The sequence below is a fragment of the Malania oleifera genome, chromosome 2 (genome assembly GCF_029873635.1).
Source record: "Malania oleifera isolate guangnan ecotype guangnan chromosome 2, ASM2987363v1, whole genome shotgun sequence".
Lineage (NCBI taxonomy): Eukaryota > Viridiplantae > Streptophyta > Magnoliopsida > Santalales > Ximeniaceae > Malania > Malania oleifera.
Window position 1 is genome coordinate 30,705,368 of NC_080418.1, and position 25,096 is coordinate 30,730,463.

The 25,096-nt window shown below is 36.4% G+C and overlaps 1 protein-coding gene across 6 annotated transcripts; it reads left to right on the top strand.

The window, feature by feature from the left end:
• The first annotated feature begins 14,275 nt into the window (after positions 1-14,275).
• Positions 14,276-24,233, top strand: LOC131148884 (OVARIAN TUMOR DOMAIN-containing deubiquitinating enzyme 12-like). 6 transcript variants are annotated; one of them, XM_058098838.1, is made up of 13 exons: positions 14,341-14,598; positions 14,704-14,792; positions 16,264-16,914; positions 17,015-17,184; positions 18,053-18,126; positions 18,277-18,331; positions 19,693-19,767; positions 19,914-19,987; positions 20,078-20,126; positions 21,323-21,407; positions 22,526-22,582; positions 23,714-23,808; positions 23,926-24,233. In XM_058098838.1, exons 3-13 carry the CDS (start codon positions 16,590-16,592, stop codon positions 23,971-23,973), a joined length of 1,107 nt encoding a protein of 368 aa, XP_057954821.1. In that variant the 5' UTR covers positions 14,341-14,598; positions 14,704-14,792; positions 16,264-16,589; the 3' UTR covers positions 23,974-24,233. The 6 variants fall into 6 exon arrangements, with proteins under 6 accessions (XP_057954825.1, XP_057954821.1, XP_057954820.1 ...); XM_058098842.1 differs by lacking the exon at positions 14,704-14,792 and having other exon boundaries at positions 14,276-14,671; XM_058098837.1 differs by having other exon boundaries at positions 14,373-15,654.
• The last annotated feature ends 863 nt before the right edge of the window (positions 24,234-25,096 follow it).

The window sequence follows — 25,096 nt, forward strand, 5'->3', positions numbered from 1 at the left end:
TTTCTATCTAGCTGAGCTTTACAAGATTCTGTATAAACTGCCAAAAGGTCTGACAATTCTGTACTGACCAGCTATCTCCTTTCTAACAATCACATAATGTCTCTTCAGGGTAAATGGCATCTTTTCCGAGCATTCCCACTAGGCACAGCTCTTTGTAAACTTGATTTAATGGGAATCGATCTTGCTCCAATTTTTTGCTTTTCTCTAGCCACTCTTCTATAACATTTATGGAGCTCCTACCATGATTGGGCAAGGGATTGCCTTAGATGTTAGGTTCCTTGGCATTGAATTCTAGCCAACCTGCATCCCTCAATGCTTAGACTTTGTGCTTGAATGACCAATAGCAGTCGATGGTATGCTCGAGAGCATTTGCATGGTAATCACACCGAGTGTTAGGATCATACCATTTTGGGAGGGGAGGATGTATGGGCACTCCTATAATGGGTGCAATAAGTTGTTTTTTTATCAATTGTGGAAATAGCTCTGAATAAGTCAAAGGAATTAGCTCAATCCTCCTATTTTCCATAGAGAATCCTTTTTCTGGAATCTAAGGGTTCTGATGTCTCTGAATGGGTGGAGACCCGGGGGAAATCATTTGTGGTCATGCACCTGGTTGTGCTACTTGATTGACCACTGGTTCAAAGGTTAGCTTCTTATTTATTCGTCGGGGTTGACCCTCCTGGTGTGGGTTCCCCTGGATCATCTATGTTTCCTTTTTCTTCTTGCTGCCCCATTTTTTAATTAGGTCAAGTTTGAAACTTGCACTTTTCATCCTTCTCGCCTTAAAGGCGCTCTCTATGTTGACTTTTTTAGTCCGATCCTTGGTTTTGATTATGACAAACTGCATGATACTAATGTGTGTTCCTAAGTACTTGAACAGGTTAATCATTCAGATCACACACGTGAAAGTGAAATGGAAGCCAAAACGAACTTAAAGCACATTATCCTGGCTGATTCCATGAAAAGTTAAGAGCAAAAGAAGAAGATATTTGCTTTAACTATATATGCATTTTTGTTTTATTATTTGGTTTATAATAACTTATGGTTTGTAATAACTGCATAACATGCATGATAGGTTTAATGCTCAACAAGACCGTAGATTGACCATAGGGAACCGAATGACCTTAGGGCATCCTTCGGTCAACCGACGCAGAATTTGTTCGGTCCGCTCTCAAAGACCTCAGACTGGCCATAGGACACTATTATGCATGAAAATGTTCCCTATTGACTTAAAATTAATCATTATATGTATAAGGACAACATTATAAGTGGAATAGAACCAAAATGCCCAAGGATGGCATGTTCGGTCGACCGAACTCAATTACACTGAGATTTTTGATCGATCGAACCCCCACCGGGTCAACATGTTGACCACTCAGTCGACCGACTAGATATATATGTATAGGCAAGCCCTAGTCGACCGAACCTCCCTAGGTCAACATATTGACCACTCAGTCGACCAACCAGAATTATATGGGTAACGCCCTGGTCGACCGAACCCCCATGTGGGAAATGCCAACCACTCGGTCGACCGAACCTTGTAGTTCAAAATGACCTGGTCGACTGAACCGCGTGGATTTGGAAAGTCACCCTTGAACCTTGCTAGTCTGATCGACCATCCCTTCAGTTCAATTTTTCCACGGTCGACCGAACTAGACACTACAGTCAATCGAACCTCAAGTTTGGTCGACCGAGCCCCTCGAGTTGTTGAATTTTTACCGAGAGTTAAATTGAATTAATTTTAATTAAACTCACTTAATATTTTTCTAAAATACCCAGTGTGTCCCAACGACTATAAATTTTCCAAATTCTATATATAGGCCCTTATTTGCAAAATTAATACAAGATTAGGGTTTTTGATTAGCCAAAATTCTCTGAAAATTTTATTGGGGAAAAATCTTTCCTACTTTCATATTTTTCATACTCATTGCCAAAATCTCTTCTCATACTCATCTTTCCATTTATTTTGAGAGAGATTAGTGTTTCATATTATTCTTGGAAGCTTTAACTCTCCCTTATTTCATTTAATTGTGTATTGATTTTTGGAGAGTTGCTTAAGGTTTTTTCCATAATATTTAATTCATAAATATTTGATTGGGGAAAACCCTTATGTGGCTTTTGATCTTGCATCCTCATTGCAAGATTCATAAGCTTGATTTGTGCTTTGATGAAAATACCTTTAACAAGTTTAAAACCCTATTATTCATTGTGCTTTGCATTTGATAAATATTTTTGTGATACTTGTTTAGGGTTATAGAGAATGTTTGATTGTGCACACAAGAAGCATATTAGTCTGATATCAAAAGTCTCACTCTCACATACACACTTTGATATACATCCTGTTGAGAGTTAACACATTAGTTAACTAAATCTCACTTGAGCTTAATATCCTATCATACATGAGTGCGTTATTCAATTGAGCTTATTGGTACATATCTTCTTAGTGTAAAAAGCATTTTATGTGTACGCACATTATTGGTTAAATTTGTTGTATTCCAGGCACGGGCCTGAAGAGTAAGACTTGCCCTGTAGAATAGTCCTGGATTGGCTTAGACCCGGTTAGAAAAGCTAGGTGCACCATCTTGGTAAGGTGTAAGTTGAGGTCAGCCCCACTAATTAACCTGGTTGTAAATGGTACCGCTCCACCCGTTAAGTGAACCATAATGGAATCCTTGTGCTAGTCAGCCAAGGCAGGGGCGTAGGCAGTATTGGTCAAACCCCGATAACATATCATGCGTGTTCTTTATATTTTTGCAATTTATTTACTGTACATGTATGTTATATTATGAATGCAGTACATGATTTAATTTTTGTACGTTTTATTTATCTGCGCATTATATAGACAGACCCTAGGTTGTGGATATACTATTTCTGAACTAGTTGAACCTAGGGGAGAAATTTTTAAAATTTCAATTCACCTCCCCCCCCCCTCTCTTGGGAATACACCAAAGCTAACACTCTATTCTCCCTCCGGTGATCACCAAATCTGTGAAACTTTGCAAAGTACTGCCGATAAGGTGGCCAAAATATGAGTCCCTCGACGTGTTCAAAAATAGAGAGATAACCTCCTTATCTTCCATGAGAGGGTGTACTTGAGCTGAAGTTTCCTCCATCAGTACGCATACTATTTAAAGGTCTCAATGGTCTTCTTTTCCATGTTTTGTAGGGTCAATCGATCTGGTTTCATCTGCACCACAAGTCAGTACTAGGCGATAACGACATAATTGGCTAAATCCTTCCAAGTGCGGATTTTGGCTCGATTGAGTTAAATAGGCCATCTTATTGCTGCTCTAGTTAAGCTATCTTAGAAATGATGGATCAACAACTTGTATTCATCAAAATAGGCTGCCATCTTTTGTCAGTATATTTAGAGGTGAATCAATGGGCATTTGGACCCATCAAAATTTTCAAATTCTGGGACTTTAAATTTGGGTGGAAGTGTCAACCTTGGGACCAAGCATAGGTCGAAAGCGTCGACTGATCCTAGTAGATTAGTCCCCTCCATCGTTCGTAGATGTTCCTCCAGTACTTCATATCTTTGTTCTGTTTCGGACTTGAGGGTGGGATCCTTGGCCATTCCTTGATTTGGGAACATAATCGAGGGTGTCCCCAAAGCTGGGAATCCTTGAGCCGACATGGTGGGTATAAACGGCTACATACTTGGTTCTAAGCAATTTTCCCCACTAGCGAGATGAGCAGATGGTTGCCCGTGAATTGGAGTACACCCAAGAAAGTAAAAATGATTTGGTTCTATCTCGAGTTTCGGAGCCTGTGCAACCTTTCCTTTATTCACGACTACCAGCAATTCCATTATCTTATTCATCTGATCTCTAATTTCCCTGACATCATTACCCATCTCTTGTGGGCCTTGTTCTAGGCCCATGATACAGTTCTCCAAATGTTCACTTATGATTCTGGCCTTTCTTCGAGTATGGTAGGGATGCGGAGCGGACTCAATGTTTAATTCTATTAGTTGGGCTCCTTCTTTTTTTTTTGTAAATGACCCCTCTTTCATGAGTATGCATGTATGAATATGTGCAAAATGCATGAATGGTTATGTAATGTAGATTAAATGACTACTTTTCCAAAATTATTGAAACAACCTTGGTTACTCCAAAGGAAACAAACATGGGTGCACAAGATCCTTGTTACTAGATGATTTTATTACAATTCATTCTGCTTAGGTAACACCAGACAAGTAAGTTCTAAGGTTCGATGTTCATGTTGCATCTTTTTGCAATTACTTGGTTCTGTTATTGCACCTAATTAAACTTTAATCTCCCGTAGAGTTTGGAATTTTCTTTCACCTTTGGTAGCCATGGCTTGCAGCAATGTTTTGTTGTTTTGGGCCTTAGCTTGAAGTTTTCTTCTTAAGGCCACTATTTCCTCTTCAGCTTGTATGCATTTTTTCTTTTTTTGTTTTACATTTCTCTAGCATTGGAGGAATATTGTGCGTTCTCTTTTCTTGAGCATTCTAGCATTTAGCTTAGCTTCCATGATTCTCTCTTCAATAGAGCAAACCTTCTCCTGAGTGTCTTCTTCTTTCATTTGAATTTGATCTGTAGGTGCAATTAGTGGGTTCATAACTTTTTGGATTCTGTTCATCAGGGAATTTGCAATTTGAGGATTAATTCAGCTTGTGGTCCACTTGTAATAATCTCCTTGGACCCTAATCAAGTGCCTGCCTAAATCTATCACATGGATGATCTTCCATGCGATCACAAATTTTCCCACTTGCTTCGAGACCCCTTATTGTTCATAGGCGAATTTTGAATTATCCAATCCGTGGGTCATACGTTTGAAATGATAAGATCCTACTTGCCTTCTGAACATGGGAGGAGTGTAAGCTATTCCACCTCATGGGGCTAGTAATGGGACATATGGAAAGTTTCCATATCAATATAACATATCAAGGTTTCCCATCCACGGAGCTTGCCATGAAAATCCTTTTGTTTCCCAATTAAGCATCCTTTCAACCTACTCGTTCTTGTTCGGGGTGTTCTTCTCATACATATTTTTCAAAATCCGCCAAAGGGATGCGAAGATTTGAGAATATTAGATGAAAGTGCCCCTCTTTGCATGGAATGTGACTCATGAACCAGACAAAGAGCAATAGGATACAACATTTCAATCGGTCTTTACCTTTGACTCTACAGTGATTTAGGGATCGAAATGTTTCTGTCAAGATGTCGGGTACTAGGTTAACCCCCTTCTAAACCTGAGTCAAAAAAGAAGTGGATCCTTGGTCAATGGCCCTTATCTCCTTTGGAAAAATTAATAGCCTATAGATGACAATGGCTAGCATATTCATGTGAATCTCCTCCATTTCTTCCCTTTTTACCAAAGTTTTTAAGTCTTCCCAAGTGACGACTCTAGCTTCTTTTCCAATCTATTCGTTTATCCTCTGAGCCTTGACCCTGATCCCTTACATAGTTCCCTCCTGAAAGATGTGGCGGGGATGGGTTCATAGACCCCATAGGTATTTGGTAGGTGTAGCAGGGACATACATTCTTTAATAGTGGGAGCCATGTCTGTTCCCTCAAGAGTAAATCAATGATAAGAGGGATTCCATAATTTTGCCAAGATATTTATCACCTCATATTTGACTACCACATGCAGCAAAACCCCAATGTGACCGTACAACCGGGAAAATTTGATGCATCTTTCGACTATCCAACTAATCCAAATATTCTTGATTAATTCTCTTAAAATGTTTGTTCTAGTGTCTAGCTTGACTCGTGCCGACAACACCATATCAAGATTTTAATTTAGACTGTTCCTATAACGATTCTACTGGGATTCAGAATATGATTGGATAGCGGCCTTCTCCTCTTTGTGTACCACCATTGAACCCACCATAATGTAATTTCGGGCTATCTCAGAATTTTGGCAATGTAGCGATATGCCTAACTTGTATGCAATGAATGTGAAGCAAATCATTAAGAAAACCATTTAAGCATAACACAGATTAAAGCCATTCATGAAGAATGATGAAGCTCCTGTCTCATACCCAGGTAGAGGACTTCCTTGAAGTTTTTCCAACGAGGCTCTATTTTAAGGGAGGGGAAACTATAGACAAGTAAGTGTGGTTCAAGCTCTATTCTCTATTAACAACAGGCTCCCAGCATGTCCCCTATCCTTACCCAATGGGTTTGGACAAAGTTCAAACCAAGCAAAGGGGTTCACGCACCCCCAAAAACCTTGTCTCATGAGGGCTAACATTACTGTGCTCATTTCTATTCATAAAGGGTAAAGCTCAAGTAGAAGGCTTGTGAAAACGTGTGTGAGCTCATATACTTAGCTGATTCCCATAAACCCCACATGTCATCCATTTTTACACAGGTTTATTCAAACATAGATACAATCAAATATTCAAAATTATATAAACAATAAGGAGTAATTAAAAGACTTATTAAATTCAAATTGGGAATAACTGCTAATTAATTGATGGCTCGACTCTCAAATGTTCTCAGTGGAGTCGCCAAGTTGTCACAACGTCCTAGGGGTGTAAGCCTCGGGGAGGCGAAAGAATAAAATATGATTTTTGAAAATTATGAATTTGGAGTCGCCACTAACCTATTTTTCCTTTGTGTGGTTAGAACACCTAATTACTACTCATTTAATTGGTTATTAGATAAAACCTAGGTTAAGGAACCAGTAGTCTCAGTCTACTTATACCATAATTTGGGATTAGAAGTTCAGTTATGTGAGGGGAAGGTATTCGCATCCCCCTACACACTCATTCTATGAACGGTACCATATTAATCAAGAATTATCCCCAAATTAAATTTAATAACCTTTTAATTAACTCATTTTAAAATAAACAAACAAATAAATGAATGAATGTACAAAATTAATAGGAGATTAGAAAATTTGGGTGTGACTTAGGAATGTCTAATAAGACCTCTAAAAGAAGGGATCTTATTAGAAAAACCCCCATAAGAGCCGATACAGGTGAGGTCTAAAAATACCCCATTGCCCTTTTAAAAATCATAGGGAACCCACCCAAAAATCATGAAAATCACCAAAAATATCTTTTAAAAATATTTCTAGATTTTTATAGATATTTTCTAGAATTTTTCAACATTTTTCCAAAATTTTCTAGGATTTTAAAGAATTCTTCCATACTTTTTTGGCTTAAAACAGCCCAAAAATATTATTTATTTATTATTTTTTACCTTCAATTTTTTTTTCCCTATTTTTTCTTGATTTTTCTAAAAAATTTATATTTTTAAATTATTTTTTATTATTTTCTTAATTACCAATTTAATAAACATAAGAAAATAATAAATAATTTAAAAAAATGAACTGATTTGACCTGTTCGAATCGAATCAACCGGTTTAGGAGGTGGGGCCACATGTCAACCAAGTGGTGACACGTGGCAATAAATTTTTTTTTTTATACTTGTATATTCTTCATATCTCTTCCTCTTGTTCAAGGCAAAATCCCATACTTAAGGAGGAATCAACTCGTTGCAAACAACCCCATCATTACCTGATGTAACACTAAGGATATTAGTGTTCAAGAAAGGTAGACAAGTGAGGGATCTTCCAACCAAATGATTGAATCTTTGGAGAAAGCCATGGTGGATTTGCAGGCATTGGTAGAAAGAAAGATCGCCAAACAAAAGAGAGAATTCAGTTCCCCAAATCTACTTCCTCCTTAATACGTTTAGCCACTAAGGAGTTTTCATAATTTTGGCCAATAGTGGGCTCGATTACTTCCTCATCTTCTATACAATCGACCAATAGATCATTCATATGATCTTCAAAGTTGATATTCTCTGTGAAAAGTTTCTATTGCCCCTACACTATTGAGACTAGAAAAAGTCATCATGAACAATGAATTGGACATTATGGAATTGTGGGACAAATGACATTTTCCCCCCCTCATCATCATCCTATAAAATAATATGTTAGTCAAATCCATATCATTATAGTTATAATAGATGGTTTGGCCATGGCCATATAAAAATTGTAGGCGAATAGCAATAGGAGCTTTCTGTTAGAGATGGAGCTAGAAGACAGCCAGGAGCTGAGTTGGAGACGCTTATCATTCATGGAGATGAGTTGGAAAAACGCGTTGAAATTAAGTGCAATTTATATCTCCATTATCCTCCCCATTGTAACTCTCATTCTTGATTAATTTTTATCTTAATTGTAATTTAATCCAAGCCTTATAAATAGAGGGCTATGGAAGATGTAAGATATAATAGCACAGAGAGAGTGCAGAAGCGTGAGAAGCTCAGAGAAAGCTGAGAGGAAGAAGGGAGGAAGAGAGAGAGAGAGAGAGAGAGAATTGTGATATTTTTCGGTGAGATAGTGAATTCTTGGTGTGTGCTCTGTAGACGTAGGTCGTTATTGACCGAACCATGTTAAATCTTTGGTGTCATTTTGATATGGATGTTCACAGGTTCCTAACAAGTGGTATCAGAGTCCGGTTGGAGCAAAAAAGCCAGATTGGAAGTGATCCCGAAATTCAGAGCTCTGTACAGTTGAACAAAACTGTGTTTTGAGGCCACCATCGCATTCAGCTTGTCGAGATGAAAATAAGGGTGCCGGATGGAGCTCGAAAGGAGTTCAGAAGAAGCTGCATGCGCCCTCACGCTTCCAACCGGAGCAGAACGCCTTTCCACGCACCGTATGCGTCTTCTTCGCCCGATTCGCCTCGACCCGACTCGGTCCACTACCCGACCCGAACCAATAGGACACTCAGACCTGGGTGAACCTGAGATTCGATCCACGAATTGGATTCGACTCGCTGCTCAGAACCGGCCACGTCAGTGTTGCTGCATCAGCTGCCACGCCAACTAGTACACGTCAGCAGGAGTGTACCACATCAGCACTGCTACGTAAGTAGTGGGCCCCACACTGCCATGTCATCAGTGGGCCCACATCTGCCACGTCATCAAGGGACCCCACGTCCACATCAGCAATTTGCCACGTCAGCAAGCTTGACTAGGTTTGACTGAGCTTTTCGAAGTCGTTTTGGGTCTGTTTCTCGAGCGAATTGAACCATTTCTAGGGTTTTTGATCATTCTGGATTCAACTGCACTATCAATTTGAGCTAATTCAATCTCTAGATTAGTGAATCGAGATGTCGAATGAAAAGAGCTTAAAAATCTAAATGTTCAATGGAAACAATTTCAGTTTCTAGAAGATGCAGATAGAGGATTATTTGTTTGGGAAGAAATTACACTTACCGTTGAAGGGTAAGCCAACATCCATGAACAAGGACGAGTGGGAGTTGCTTAATCGAAAAGCCCTCGGAGCCATCAGAATGACGTTGTCGAAATCTGTGGCATTCAATATCAAGCATATAACATCCACCAAGTCTCTGATGGATGTGCTCTCTAATATGTATGAGCAGCCTTTAGCCACAAACAAGGTACATCTCATGAAAAGACTATTTATGATGAACATGTTTGTAAGTGAGAGTTTTAGTAGGCATTTGAATAACTTCAATGAGTTGTCTGATCAACTCGCCTTAGTCAGGATAACGTTTGATAATAAGATTCAGGCTTTACTGATTCTTAGTCAGTTGCCTGAAAATTGGAATGGTGTCGTCACTGCCATTAGCAGCTCCGCAGGAAAATCGAAGCTTGTATACGATGAGGTCGTCAGCATGATTTTGGCGGAGGAAATAAGAATGCAGCCGAACCATAGTTCCAATTCAAGTTCAGCCTTGAACATGGAGAGTCGAGGCAAAGGAAACAGGCATTGACGATAAAACAACTGTGGCAGATCTAGGCCCAGGCGGTCTAAATCTGGAAATCCCAAAGGTACTCAGGACATAGGTTCCTAGAGCACAAAAGTTATTGAGTGCTAGAACTGTGGAAAGACTGGTCATTACAAGAACCAGTGCAGGAGTCAGAAGAAAGAATTCGAGACGAGGGCAAAGATAGAAGCAAATATTTCTTTCGAGAATGATGAGATGTTGATCTGCTCTTTGGAGAGCAAGCAGGAGTCTTGGGTCTTAGACTCCAGAGCCTCATTTCATGCCACATGCTGCAGAGATTGCCTAAAGGCGTACACACCAGGTAATTTTGGTAAGGTGTACCTTGGCAACGATCAACCTTACGATGTAACCGGCAAGGGAGTTGTGAAGATCAATACAAACAGGTCAGTATGGAAGCTGAAGGATGTCAGGTATATTCCAGACCTGAGAAAGAATTTGATCTCAGTTGGTCAGCTGGCAGATAAGGGATACACGACGAAATTCATTTGCGATGAATGGAAAGTTTGAAAGGGCGTACTAACGATTGCGCGAGATAAGAAAAGAGGAACACTTTTTCTAACCTCCAATACCTCCATGTCTATTTCAGTTGCTGTCGGAAATAACGACAGCAACATCTGGCACCAACAACTTGGTCACATGAGCGAGAAGGGACTCAGGGTGATGCACTCAAAGGAAAAATTGAGTGGTCTACAGTCAATGCAGGTTGACATGTGTGAGGATTGTATGGTCAAGAAACAGAAGAGAGTTAGTTTCCAGTTAAACACCCATGCCCCAAAGAAGAAGGGACTAGAACTGGTCCACTCAGAATGTGTTAGGACACATCGGCAGAATACCGAGAATCCTCAGGTGGAGAAACCAGTGGAGCAGATCGTCGCACCACCATCTCCTACTCCAGTTCCGGAGCTTAGGAGATCTACTCGGTCCCATATACCAGATAGAAGGTATATTGATTACTTACTTCCTACAGACGGAGGAGAGTCCGAATGCTATAATGAAGCATGTCAGATGGCAAAAACGAGCAAGTGGGAGCTTGCGATGAAGGATGAGATGAAGTCTCTCACCTCCAATAGAATGTGGAAGTTTCCCAAAGGCCTTCACAACAAGTGGATGTACAGAATCGAAGAGGAGCATGACGGCTCCAGAAGGTACAATCCTCAATTGGTAGTCAAAGGCTTTGAGCAGAAGGAAGGGATTGACTTCACCGGCATCTTTACACCAATTATGAAGATGACAGGCATCAGATTAGTCCACAGGAATCGAGCAGACAGGAAGATGGTGACTACAGAGAAGCTGAAGTTGTGTTCAACTTTAGTTGGTCTTCATGCCTGAAGACATATTTTGAGCACATCATTTATTCATAATACTGGTTGAGGAGGTGTCTCTGTCTCCAAGTGGGAGATTGTTAGAGATGGAGCCAGAAGACAACTAGGAGCTGAGTTGGAGACGCGTATCATTCATGGAGATGAGTTGGAAAAATGCGTTGAAATTAAGTGCACTTTATCTCTCCATTATCCTCCCCATTGTAACTCTCATTCTTGATTAATTTTTATCTTAATTGTAATTTAATCCAAGCCCTATAAATAGAGGGCTGTGGAAGATGTAAGATATAATAGCACAGAGAGAGTGCAGAAGCGTGAGAAGCTCAGAGAGAGCTGAGAGGAAGAAGGGAGGAAGAGAGAGAGAGAGAGAGAGAATTGTAAAATTTTTTCGGTGAGATAGTGAATTCTTGGTGTGTGCTCTGTGGATGTAGGTTGTTATTGACCGAACCACGTTAAATCTTTGGTGTCATTTTGATCTGGATGCTCACAGGTTCCTAACACTTTCATGGGCATTTCTATTGTTAATCCTGAATTGTCAAACATTTCTTTTCACATGCACTCTGTTCAATATATCATCTTAGTTTTAAAGAATGCCCATGATCATCTTTATCACAATTGTTACCTCATGAGAGGTGCGAGTCCCTACACGAAAACTTTCTTCAGCCAATTGTTGTCAAATCATCACCAAATCAACATCAATGAGTCTGATTGGCTTCAATGACATCGTAGTTTTACCTTGCGCCTCTAGTAACTAACAACATAAAGTGTCTAGCATGAGTGTGCCAAAATGATGTTTGATAAAATATATATATATCAAGCACCTTTTAAAGAGATAATGTGATTAAGACTAGGAGACAGTGGATTGATTGTGAAAAGACTTATTATACTAACCCTCATTAAAAGTATAAGGATAGGGATAATGAAAGAGTCATAAAAAGTCCTAAAAATTGTAAAAGGGGGGAGGGGAAGAAAATTAGGGAGGTGACCAAAACTAGATTAGAAGAGATAAGGAGAGGGAGAGAGAAAAGGAAAGCATTAGGAAAGTTGAGACAATAAGAGATAGAAATAGAGGGATAAAGTGACGTCTAGGTCAAAGTGATAGATGTTTGTCACATTGGGTGAAATTGAGTTGAATGGGTTGAAGATCTAGTACAGTTGAAACTAATCACATAGGTAAACCCTCCTCAAGTCAAACTTGGAGTTACAATTTACCCTAAATTGTGCCTAAAATGTAGCTATAGTTACAAATAAATTCAAAACATTTAAAGATCTAGTCATAAATTGGGATTATTTTTAAGCATTAATGGTCCAATTATTATAGTTGACTCTTACGATCGATATTGTTTGCCTCGTCACAAATAACTAGGTGACTTTCTCTTGATTACTAGGCAATCTTTGTCACCTGGATTGACAATGGTTAATATCACATGAGTGATTGATATATGTCCAAGCGACACTTGTCATATGCATTGTCTAGGTGACCTATTATTATAATTCTTATGATGACGCCAAGGCAAGTGATTCACCTTTGTTTGCCATGTGCCTAGGCGATTTTCATAACCAAGTGACTATTACCAAATTCCATGAGGTGAGCAAAGATGGTGCCACAATATGGACATGTGTGATGCAAATTTCATCTTCATCAAGGCAAAGATCTGCTATGAATTTAATTCTTAATTCATACAAAGATAAGTAGGCAACTTGCAGTTTCATCCCTAGTCAAAATCCATGATCAAAATCTTTTCATTTAATCTATAATTTGAAGTCATTTCAATGTTGACCTAACTTTAAATTATATGATTTTAAAAATAAAGATACTTATAGCATGAGTATTAATGCATCACATGTTTTTGAATTAGTTTAAAGTGTTATATTAGTTACCTACTTTTAAAAAAGGTGTAAAAGGGAAATTAAAAGGCTCAATGTGTCTTTTGAAGACCAATTAACCTTCTTAATTTGTAATTTAATCCCCAACCCAACCTTAGTTTTCCATAAGATGCCTTCCAAGTTTTGAAGTATAATTAGTTTTTCCCCCTTTCTACTTATTTTCCGAAAAATAATAAGATGACAACTTGATCCCTACTATAAGTTTGTTTGCTTTAGGATGATGGCTGAAATTTCAACTAATCATTTTTTTCCCTACTTGGCTTTGTTTCACTCTTTTTACATTTTTCAATTTATTGGTTTGGTTTCATTTTTTTAATGTTTATGAATTGACGATTACTCGAACCAAATTGAAATATGTACTTGCTTATGATATAATTATGAAATTATACAACAATGTACATAATATTACCTAAAATTACAACAGAGTACACATTACCATCTTTCCGTTATTAATTTATAGAAATAGAGTGTGACTGTATATATATGCCAAGTCAAAATTTATTAACCTTTTACGTAAAGTGATAATCTAACTTGGCATCAAAGCTCTGGTTAAGTTCTAATCTTGTCGCCCGCCTTTATTCTATGACATTATTTGTCATTTGTTTATCTCTTCATATGTTATCGGGCTGCACGTGTAGGGAGAGTGTTAAGCCTTGATATACATTGTTGATCCACAACCTAATAACTTAGACTATTAGATAAAGTAGTAATCTAACAGAACATCTCATTTATTTTTTATATTTTTGAATATTTTTAAGAATCGATTTGAATCAAATAATTGAACTAAACCGTCAATTGAAACAGTGAATTCAATTCTATTTCAATTCACAAAACCAATTGAATCGACGCTTTAAATATTTAATAATCAACAAGCCACGATCAGCTATCGAAATCTACCTATTTTGATATAAAAGAGAGTAAAAAAAAAAAAAAAATCACTTACAACTTCTATAAAGTTTCATATCTCTAAAAACAAAACCAAACCTAATAAAAAAGATACTTTTTATTTCACAAACCTCTTTATTCTAATCGCAGTGAAGACAGACTTCTCACAATCCCACCCTAAATACCTAATATTCTTTGTTGGTAACACCCATCTAGAAGAGAATCTTACCCGACCAAAAACTGCATCGGCACGTACAAAATAGAAGTAATTAAATCTAATAATAATTTTATAAAATACATCACATGATCACTGTCGCACACTATTTTGTCCGCCGAATATTTCTCAAAACGCGGTTGGAAAAAGCGCAGAAAGGACGTTGAAAAAACGGACCAAAGTCTCGACGGGTCGCTATCCGTCGTCGTTTCGTCGTTCCATGAGGAGCTCCACTCTATGACACTCATTCACGCCCCAATTTCAAACCTCGTACTAAAATAATAACTAATCCCTAAATGCACCGAAGAATTGCGCATCGTGGCCGTCCCTTCTCCCGCTTCTGACTAATCACCCAATCTCGCCCGTTCATTCCTTACCAATTAATATCTCCCAAACGGCGACGTTTCGCCGCCACCGCTCCGGCCCGCTTAAGTTGCTCGACTTTTAATCACCAGCCCCTGCGACTACCCGTACTGCAACGCCGCGAGACCTCGTGACGTTCGTCACACTGACTCGAGTCCTTAAAAAACCCTCTCCTTCGCTGTTCTTACGCGGTTGATCACATTTCTCATTTCTCGTTTCTGATTTGCCCCCCTTGCGGGCGTTGTCTGAAGTCTGAATTCATACGTAATATATTCGTATTTTTTTTTTTATATCAGATTTTGTTGTTGCTTTCTGCTTTTTCTTCGCCCGATTTCTTTCCATCAGCGAGAAAGTTGGTTCCAGTCTCATTTGCTTTGAGTCGCTGGTGAGATGTTCATAATCTGGCTTTTTAATCGCGATTTCTAATCTTAAATATTTTTTCTGGATCACTGCGATTTTTGGGCACAATTTGGAAATCTCTGCTTCGCTTGTGTTTTCTGCATTGCTTTTAAAGTTGGTTACTGTTTGATGCTTGAATGTTGCCGAGCTGGGGCTCTGCATTTGTTTCTTTAGTAGAATTTGAAAGCAAATTTTTAGAAATGGAAGTGGAGAGACTGAAACTTCATCAATTTTTGGTTTGTTCTTTTCGATCCGGGCCGTCAGTTGAGTTACACTCAGAGCTACTCTGTGAATTGGTGGGACCCGAGCACATGGCCAGACTAGATTGGTTCCCTTGAGGTTAAGGATGTATGCTATCTCTAGTATGGGTGAAGTACTGAAGCTGGATTCAACTATGTCCATGTCCTCGACCTCAAGTGAATGCATTCCTAATATTATGTTTATTGTTGGCAGTTTTATTGGAGATTTTATGAACATGAATGGTAGCTGCAGTAGCTTTTTCAATTGTGTTGGATTTATTTCTAGGGTTTGTAAAGCAGAAAGACCCAAAAATTTGGCACATTCTTAATTCTAATTACTGATAAAGGTGCATATCAAGCTTTACGGGCTAGATGTTATCACAGTGGATGAGATTATTGGAAATACCTGTGGCTTGTATTGTTTCCAAAATACTAGCTGGTCAGAATTGAGACCTCGTAAAAGAGCTCACATGCACAAATTATAATATGTTAATGGTTTTTTTCCGACCAACCCACTTAGCTTACGCATGTGCTCAATTTTATGGGTGGGGTGACAAAAGCCTTTGAGGCTGCTAACGATATAACATACAAGTTTTTTATTTTATGGAAGTAGGTTTCCAACTTTCATGTTTTTGTATTTTCTGCATTTCTTCATACTTATACTATAATATGATGTTAACATGGCGCATGTGCTTATGTCTAATTACTGCTTATGAATGCATGGTTCTGTATAGATATTGTTGCGTTTTGCTTTTCTTGTGATTGAAAAATAACTAATTTGTTGCTAACCAGTACAGGTGCGTGAGGTGCTTTTTTATTTCTCTAATTTCCCCTTTTGTTATCACTTATAAGCAGTCCGTGGACTAACAGTGATTCTTTCATTCTTCCTAGTAAGATGGTCAAGCATATCCATAGATTTTGGCAATGCGTATTTGAATTAATTATTAGTAGTTTAGTACTATATTACTGGAATGCATTCCTGATTAAAACTCAAAAAAATTTTGAGGATCAAGGCTCTGAATTTTTCTAGTGGGATCCTTTCTAGCAGCCAAACAGAGTCAGTTGGAATTTACCTGCTGAGAGAACATATAATAAATTACTAATATGAATTTCTGGCAATTTACTAAATAGCCTTAAATGTCTAAAAGAAGCTTCTCTTGGACTTTTATTTTGAGTTTCTATATAATATTCTAACAGGCACAGTGTAATTTCATGCAGATAAACAGGACAAATTCTATATTCTGAAAGACCATAAATGAAGATAATTACATGTGAATTTTTGATGTCTTGGTAAACCTTTTGGCTCTTGGATGGAATCAAACCTTGATTTATTGAAGTTATAATCCAGTGTGATGTTTATTTCTTTGAGGGAAGCTGGATATGATGCACTTCTCATAATAAACCAAATTCTGCACCTTTTTCTAAAGCATGGAAGAAAAGAAACATTTTGAGGTGGAATTGTTATTATAGGAGACAGGTTAACAGGTATTTTGTTGGAGAGGAAACAGATTTTGGGTTGAAAAGATTAATCATATAATTTGCAAATGATTACGTATGAGCAAGATCCTGACGTTATTCGGTGGGGTCTCCAGTTTTTTGAAAGTGATCCATATTCCAATTGTGGGTATTGTGATACCGTTGCATCAAATTTTGTGGATTATTATGATGGAGAGTATTTCAAGGAAGACCATTATGGTGCACAATGTTGCAATTTGGAGAATGGCGAGCTTCTTTTTCATGCTCTTCAAGAAGACCTTTCACAACTTACAGTTGAAGCACCCGGACCTTCACTTGAAAGTGTAGACCAATTACAGTCACCTGTCTTTCCACAGGAATGGCTTGGTCAATCCATGGGAAATTATAGTTTGGGTATGATGGATCCAGGAATCTCAATTTGTATATTATGATTCTTTTGCTAATGAATTTGTTTGCTTTAGCCCGTCTCACTTATTCCCTTCATAACTTGTAGGGCATGAGAGTAGCCAAGAGGCAGATGATAGGATACTTTCTAATTCATGTTCTAGCCCTGGAGAAGAGTCATATTGTGGGGAGGACTGGTCATATTCTCAAGAGCTAACAGACGAGTACTCTTTGGATGGTGAAGTGGGCAAGAGATTGAATCAGATGGTTTCTGTTCCTGTAAGTAAATCAGATGAATCTTGTTATATATATTTTTCTTAATAAACTTTTAATTAGGCCATCTATTTCTAAGTTTATGGTGGCTAGTCATGTTTTTGATGTTTCATGTCATGCGAGATTTTTTTTTTTTGTGAGATCATTAAAATTGATGAAACTGAGCTCATAGCTTGAAAAAATGTTTTCCATATATTACATGCTCCTTGGTAGTGCTGTAATTGTTTTTTTTTTCTTTTACATTTAGAATTTTTGTCAACATCTTCTGCTGCGGTTCTCCTCTTTAATTTGGCCGCCACTTTGTGAACTATGGAAGCATACAGTTTTGACATAACGCTAACATTTTAAGGTTTAATTCTTATATGGCTGCTCTCTGTTTCCATATTTAAGTGTTAAAAAGTAGTACAATTATAGGAAAAAAATTAATGTTTAATTTTTAACCCTTTCAACAAATGTTATTTTTTATGGGTTTAAGATGTTTTATTTCTTGTGTTTATATTAGGAAAGTTTTCAAATTGGGATGGTTAAACTTTTTATTGTCTGCTAGAACGTAAGAGGGAAAGGTTGATCTTGTTGCCTCACTCTTAATGTGAACATAGGACTATCCTGAGCTGAGATGTGAAGTCAATTGAAAATTTGAAACCGTCGTACAGGAATATACATTAAATTTTATTCTTGAGCCGTAAATCTTTAATGTTTAGAAATCAACATTACCAATTAAGAATTGAAGGCCTTTGGTCTTGTATCATCTTATGAACATGAGCTGCCTCCAGAATATTTATTTTCTTCAGAATTTTATGCATAAATGGCCATTTTGACATAAATGGTTAATGCTAAAATATTCCATCTTTATCTTGCTGTTGGTTTTGTTTAGCACATTCCTAGAATAAATGGAGAAATCCCATCGGTTGATGAAGCCACTTTAGATCACCAGAGGCTCCTGGACAGGTATTTTGTCGTCATTTTTTAGGCACGGTTTGCTTTTGGGAGGCTTTTTTTTTTTTTTTTTTTTAAATTTTCCTGTTCTCCTTCAGTCTTATATTTTTCTCTCTTCCATTTACAAAATTTAATGCTGGGAACATTTTTTTAATTCATTAGATTGCAGTTATATGATTTGGTTGAGCTAAAGGTCCAAGGAGATGGTAACTGTCAGGTTAGATATTGTATTGACCTTCCATTCTGAGAGCATACACTCTAGATAGCCATAGATTCTTTAAATCTGTGATATTATATTGCAAGAGTAGATTTATTTGACCATATTTTTTAGCTTATGTGTGACCATGTACTTTAGCTCCTTGCATTTCTTTTTCATTTTATTCTTTTTTCAATAAAAAAAGAATGCAGCACACTTTGGCTTTAAATGTGCTTATAGTGTGTTTTTCTGCTTTTTCTTTGAGATATTTTTATGAAACAAGTGCAGGCATAGTTGTGGATCTCAGCATGGTATTGGTAGGAGCCTAGGAGGTGCTGAATATGGTCAGCCAGGAACTGTCTTTGGGGATGTAAATGATAAAAAGTAATTGATTTGTCTACAGTAATAAAATATAGTTAGAAGTTATGTGAATATGGACTAATTCCTCATCTGTTTCATTGAATTTATTGAATCAGTTCAAAGTAATCCTCTGTGAATATTACTTTAGTTTCGAAACATTTAGTGAAATCAAATATCTGGAATCTGAAAATTTTTAGGTGTGTGAAGCTGACAAATATGGATCGTAGTATGGTACACCATGGCTCAAATTTGTAGTGTAGCCCTAATCCTTTTGGGCTAATGGTCACCGTATTCATATACCTTATTGCCACAATTTCTGCTACCAAAGTTGTGATTTTATCTTCTCATTTGACAGACTTTTGAAATGCAAGGGGTTTGTATCTTCTGATGGTGTATATGCTTGTGTTGATGTTTTAAAATATTTTTAGTTAATTTTTATCAATTTCTACACAAAGTTTGCTAGGAGTGCATAAAATATGTATTTATGACATTTCACTATGTTTTGAAATGTAAATGTAATTAAAATTATGAAATTACCATATCATAAATCTCATATTTTTTGGTGGAGAATGTCAAATTTGTTCACATCATTGCACGATTACAAATACGAGTAGCACAATTATCCAAATTTAAAGAAGTGAATCTAAAAAAACTGCTGCAGTATAATTCTCACACATCAAAAGTTATTTCTGTTTGAATCACAAGGAACAAGGTGATATAAATTCACATAGCATGAATATAAATAAAGTCATGTCAAAAAGATTAGATAAACAAAAATCTAATAATAAACATATTTATGAGAAGTATTTATATGTGTGTGAAAACCAGTGAATTTCGGCAACACAATTTTGTAAGAACTCAAACTCCTTATAAAAAATGCAATTTTGAAAGGGTGCCTCTTGGGAGTCTTTCAGCTGTTTTTATAATGTGATTTAATGACCAATATTCACAAAACTAGATTATTATGGTCTACAATATGATTAACTTGTTTTTATGTCTCATTAGTTTCATAAATTTCCCAGTTTCGAGCTCTGTCTGATCAATTTTATCGCACTCCTGAGCACCACGAATTTGTGAGACAGCAAGTTGTAAATCAGGTTGGGAATTATTTTATCTCACTCAAGATTATGGATTTTTGTTTTCTTGACCATTATTAGGATACTGGGGATGTAATTTTTTTGTGGATCACCTGGACAGTGATGTTCCTTTTGTCCTTTTTTTTATTTTTATTTTTAAATTTCAGCTTAAATCTTACCCTGAGATATATGAGGGATATGTTCCAATGACCTATGGGGAATATATAGAGAAGATGGCCAAGTATTTTACCACCCCTTCTATTAATGTCATTTTTTATAAGTTTTTTTTTAAGTATTTGATCAAATTGTTCCTTTATTTTGTTGAAAACAGAAGTGGTGAATGGGGTGATCATGTCACTTTACAAGCTGCAGCTGACTCGGTACGATTTAGAAACTTTTCATTTTTTCTCTGTGATTATAATATATTTTATTTGTGATTTGTCATGTAAAGTCAATGCCTATTGTAAACGGCATCTTACAACTGCATCATATAGCACTTTCCTTTTGTCAACCATAGATCTTAGCTTGTGTTGCAATTCTTAAATTGGGTTGCACAGTTGGACGATTGATTTGGTCATGTTCCTTCACCATTTTTTTTTGGTTAGGATATATTTTAGAGTTTGAGCATTATAATGTCTATTTGAACCATCAAATCTTGCTTTGTATTTCATTGCTTCATTCAGTCCATTCATTATATCTACCCAAACTAAAGAGTTGCAAGTTGGCATCTCAACATTAAGAATGAAGTATCAAGTGATTTAGCCTTTACCGTGAGATTGATGGACATGCAAGAAATACTTCTTGAAGCTATTATTGTCTTCATTTTACTTTCCCTTCCCTACCACCCAACCTTATAGATAATTTTTCTTTTGCCCCCTCTGCCACTCTTCCCCCATGAACAAAAAAGGGAGGTGGGTGTGGGGTGAAGAAGAGAAGGGGATTGGGTACATTAAATGCATTTTAGGATTCTTCCATCAAAGCGGCATTCAAGAATTTATCTTGAACTTTGGATCTAGAGAAGTGCTAAAACTATTTCTATGTACTTGCGCCAGGATAGAGTTGTTTTGTTTGCTTCCTTTTGGGCACTCGTTGGGCATTTTTTGGGATTTTATTGCCTGACCTCTAAAAGCACTGGAGTGCAGAACTTTTGTAATTGGTTTTAGCTTGAGAACTGGAGGATGTCTTGTCCTCCAAAGCTTATATTATTGTCATTTTCAATGAATGAATATTTCTTCTTAAAAAAAGAAAAGCATCCAAGAATATCTCCTATTTGGTGATATGTGGGATAGACATGTATGAGTTGAGGTCATGGTGTGTGCCATTTGGTACAATACATACCGTGTTCATCCCAAACAAGTCCACAACCAACTTGATTGTGTGCTTGGTATAAGCAAATCACAATGTATATGTCTATGATAATCTTCTAGGGTGTAGACCATTAAATACATATCTGCAGGCTTGTTCTTGATATTGCATGAATAGGTATCTTAATGTGAGCCCATTAATATCAAATATGAATCAGTATCTGTAGAATACATATTTTGCTGTCTTATGCACATAAATATTTCTTTTGCAGTATGGTGTTAGAATATTTGTCATAACATCTTTCAAGGACACCTGTTACATTGAGATTCTGCCAAATGTTGAGAGGTCAAAACGAGGTATTGGCTGCTTGATTAAATCATAGTTTATTCCAATCACTTTTATGTAATGCTGACTATAAATTTTGATGCATTTTTTACTAGTGCCTAGTGACCCATCATGGTTGGTGACTAGTTCTTTAAAATCTTAGAAATGTGTATGTTGATCCTGTAAGCATGGTGATCCTTGTGCTTTCAAGGTTATAAGAAACTGGATGAATTGGTGCAAACTTTTTTTGTTATGGGTCATATGAGGAAAACAAACTAACATTAACATTATGCAACATTGGCTCTATTTTTATATGGCTTGAGAGACTTAGGTTGGATGGGTAGCCCAGCAATTGAAAAAAAAAGTAGTATACATGTCTTTGGATTTGGTTTCTACATGAAAATCATTTAACAGATATAATTGACAAATGGCAAGATAAGAATTATTTATGTAGATAAGAATTATTTATGTATCATCCCTTCTCAGTTTCCTAAAATGATGGAGTAGGAAAAATACGACTAAAGGATGAACAAAAATTAATGTCCAATTTATTCTTAAATAAACAAGCTAAGCCAAGAGGCCAGGCAAGACTCTATGCTGTCCCCAAATACCCACACTGACTATAAACTTGAAGGCATTCTGATTATGTAGAACTGTGCAATTAGATCATGATTATTGTAGTTGGAAAACCCTAAATAGGGATGACGAATCACAAGGGCTTGGTAGGCTGGGTTGAATTTACAATTTTATTGTTTAAAGCCACTGATCCGTTAATTTTTTTTTATGTATATTAAATGTTAAAGTCAGGAAATGAGTCCTTTGCAACAAACACAGCCTTTGTGTAAATGCACTTACCAAGCTGATTAATTACTGCTTCTTTTTTTTTTTTTTTTTAATTTTCACTAGCTTTGACTGTGTATCCTTGAGTACTATCACTCGCAAATGTCACATCAATACCATTATCCTCTATCTTTTCCCTTTTAATTTTTATATAGTTAATTCAAGTTTAGTATAGAAAAATGAAGAATACTTCATTAAATACTATATTTATTAAAAAAAATACTCGTTTTTAATGTCCTTTTCCCTTTTATCATTTTTCATACTGTAATGATGTTGGAATAAACTCTATTAGTGGATGTACTTCGTGCAGTGATATGCTTGAGCTTTTGGGCAGAGGTGCACTATAACTCCATATATCCAGAAGGAGGTAAACATTCATATGCATATATATATATATATATATCTTTACCTACCCTTTTTTTTGCTCTTTTGTTTTGTTTTGTTTTTGTTTTTTTTTTTTTAATTTTTAATATCTTACCTCCTTTCTTTCACGGCAAGGTGCTTTCACATGGGTTGAAATTTTATTTACACCTCCAAATTTAAGGAACTGACCCCAAAGTCTAGGTCTGCTGGTTTAAAAATTAAAGGATGGCTCTGGCATGAGGCTCTTCCTAAAGCAGTGTTTGGGGCTGATCTATGCAGCCTTTCTCCCTCATGCCAAGGAATGTTTTCTGCTACTAAACGTGTGACACCTAGGTTTTTAGTTTTATAGTTCCAGTAAAGAAGGGTTTGAGTTGTGATTTTCTATGTTATTAAAGTCAGATTGGAATCATGCTTAAAGGCTAATTCTGAAATAGCACTTTTTTCTTAACGTGAGTGTGAGTATCAAGAGAAAGAATTACTTTAGAGTAATTTAAAAGTGATCAACCTTAAAATCAAGTGGGTTAAATCATTAGGATGTCAGAGTTAAAATTGTTTCCATAAACCCCACATGGTACAGATTGCTTGGGGTTTCTAGTATAGCAGTCGAATTTCATGTTAGCATGGTTGTAAACCATATTGTTTGGATGAAGTAGATGTCGGATGGCAGTAATTTATTTTTGGGTCTAGGCAATGGAGTAATTTGGCAAAATTTTCAGACTAAAACCCCTCCATTTTTTGTGCAGTTGGCCCTAAATGCCTTCCCAGGCGGTGATGCACGGCCCAATTGACACGGCATTTATTGTGAAGTTTGAAATTTACATGATAGATATTAAAAAGTCAGTAGCATGGTACCATGGTTTACCAACAAAAAGCGAAACTGCAATTTTAAAATAATTGTAAACCCAAATTAACACCAAAAACTCAAAGACCAAACAAAACACAGATTCAGTTCAGTTTAGGCCTAATTTGGGTTTTTTGGTATATTCTATCGCTACTGTCATGGAAGCATTTATATATATACACTGCATAGTTGGGAAGAGGCTTTTTAGGGGGACTGGTTTGATCATTTTAAAACCTTTTAGTGTTGTCTGGGAAAAGGAAACAGATTCCTTATGCTCTTGCGGCTTAAATACAGAATTGCCTGCATCTGAGACCAACAAGAAGAAGAAGAGATCGCGGATCTCTCGAAACAAGCATTTGACTCACCAGATGGATTCAAATAATGACATGGTAATGACTCAAAATTTCTCCATTCATTCTGTTCAACCTTTATTTCTATGTTTCACTCTCCTACTTGCTTTTTTTTTTTTTTTTTTTAATTTCCCCTTCATTTGGGTTTCATTGCAGAGCGGAAGTTATGGAGAAGATGTTACAGGAGGAACAATTTCAACCTGATGCTGGGCTTTGCCTTTCACTCCTTGCCCTTCCATTGGTGCAACTCTTATTTTACATTCTTTTTTCTAGTAGAACTTCTAAACTGCAGAACTCTGCTTGCAATTTGTTATTTAAAGTACTCTAGATTTTGCTTTGTGCGCTTTTAAGTTCATGCACTATGGCGTTATTTGTTTTTGAACGTAAACATTAGTTTTTGCGATCTGCATGTATGGATAGCATTTTGAGTATTATTTAAAGAAGGATTGGATTCGAATTCTCTATTTCTAGGAAAAGAATGATTATAATAGAAAGATTCCATAGTTTACACACACACACATATAGCTATCACCGTAAAGTAAATAATAGTGCTATTTTTTTTTTTTTAATCTATTCTATAGTAAAGAACAATTATTCTTTTTTTTTCTTTTTTTTTTTTTAATGAAAAAAATGTCTATTTCCTTGTTCCATGTTGAGCACCACAAATTTTTGCATGAATGACTCCTTTCAAAATGTCCATCTTATTCTTAAGAACATTTTGATTGTGATCCAATGACTTGGGTTGTGGATAACATTAGAGATAAAGTCCATCAATACCCTTTGAATGTTTTTAATTTTAAAAAATAACTCTATCCCTTAAGTTTTTGAAAACTATCAAATAACTTTTTAAGATTAATTTAATGGGATAAAAATTTGAAAACTATCAAATAACTTTTTAAGATTAATTTAATGGGATAAAAAAGAGCCTTGCGTCAATTGTTAGTTTGGAGTGAAAATTATTATTATTTTTTTTTGCCGTTGTAAAATGACATTTCTACCCTTTCATTCAATTGTGATAAGATAACATAGGAAAATAATATCATTAAACAAATTAAGAAGTGAAATTGGTCAATAATTCCAATGCTTTGAAATGAATTGATAAATTAATGGTACATCTGATTGATTTTTCAACTTGATGGTTTTAACTAGTTTGACTAGTTCAAGTCAACATCTTGATATTATTTCAAAAATTTGAAAAAAAAAATATGAAAAAGAAAAATAAATACACAAATTTAATAAATCAAAAAATCACAACATATTTATTATATATATTTTTATTCCAACTAGTGAAAGCATGTGTGTTGCATGTGTAAGATTTTGTTTTTGT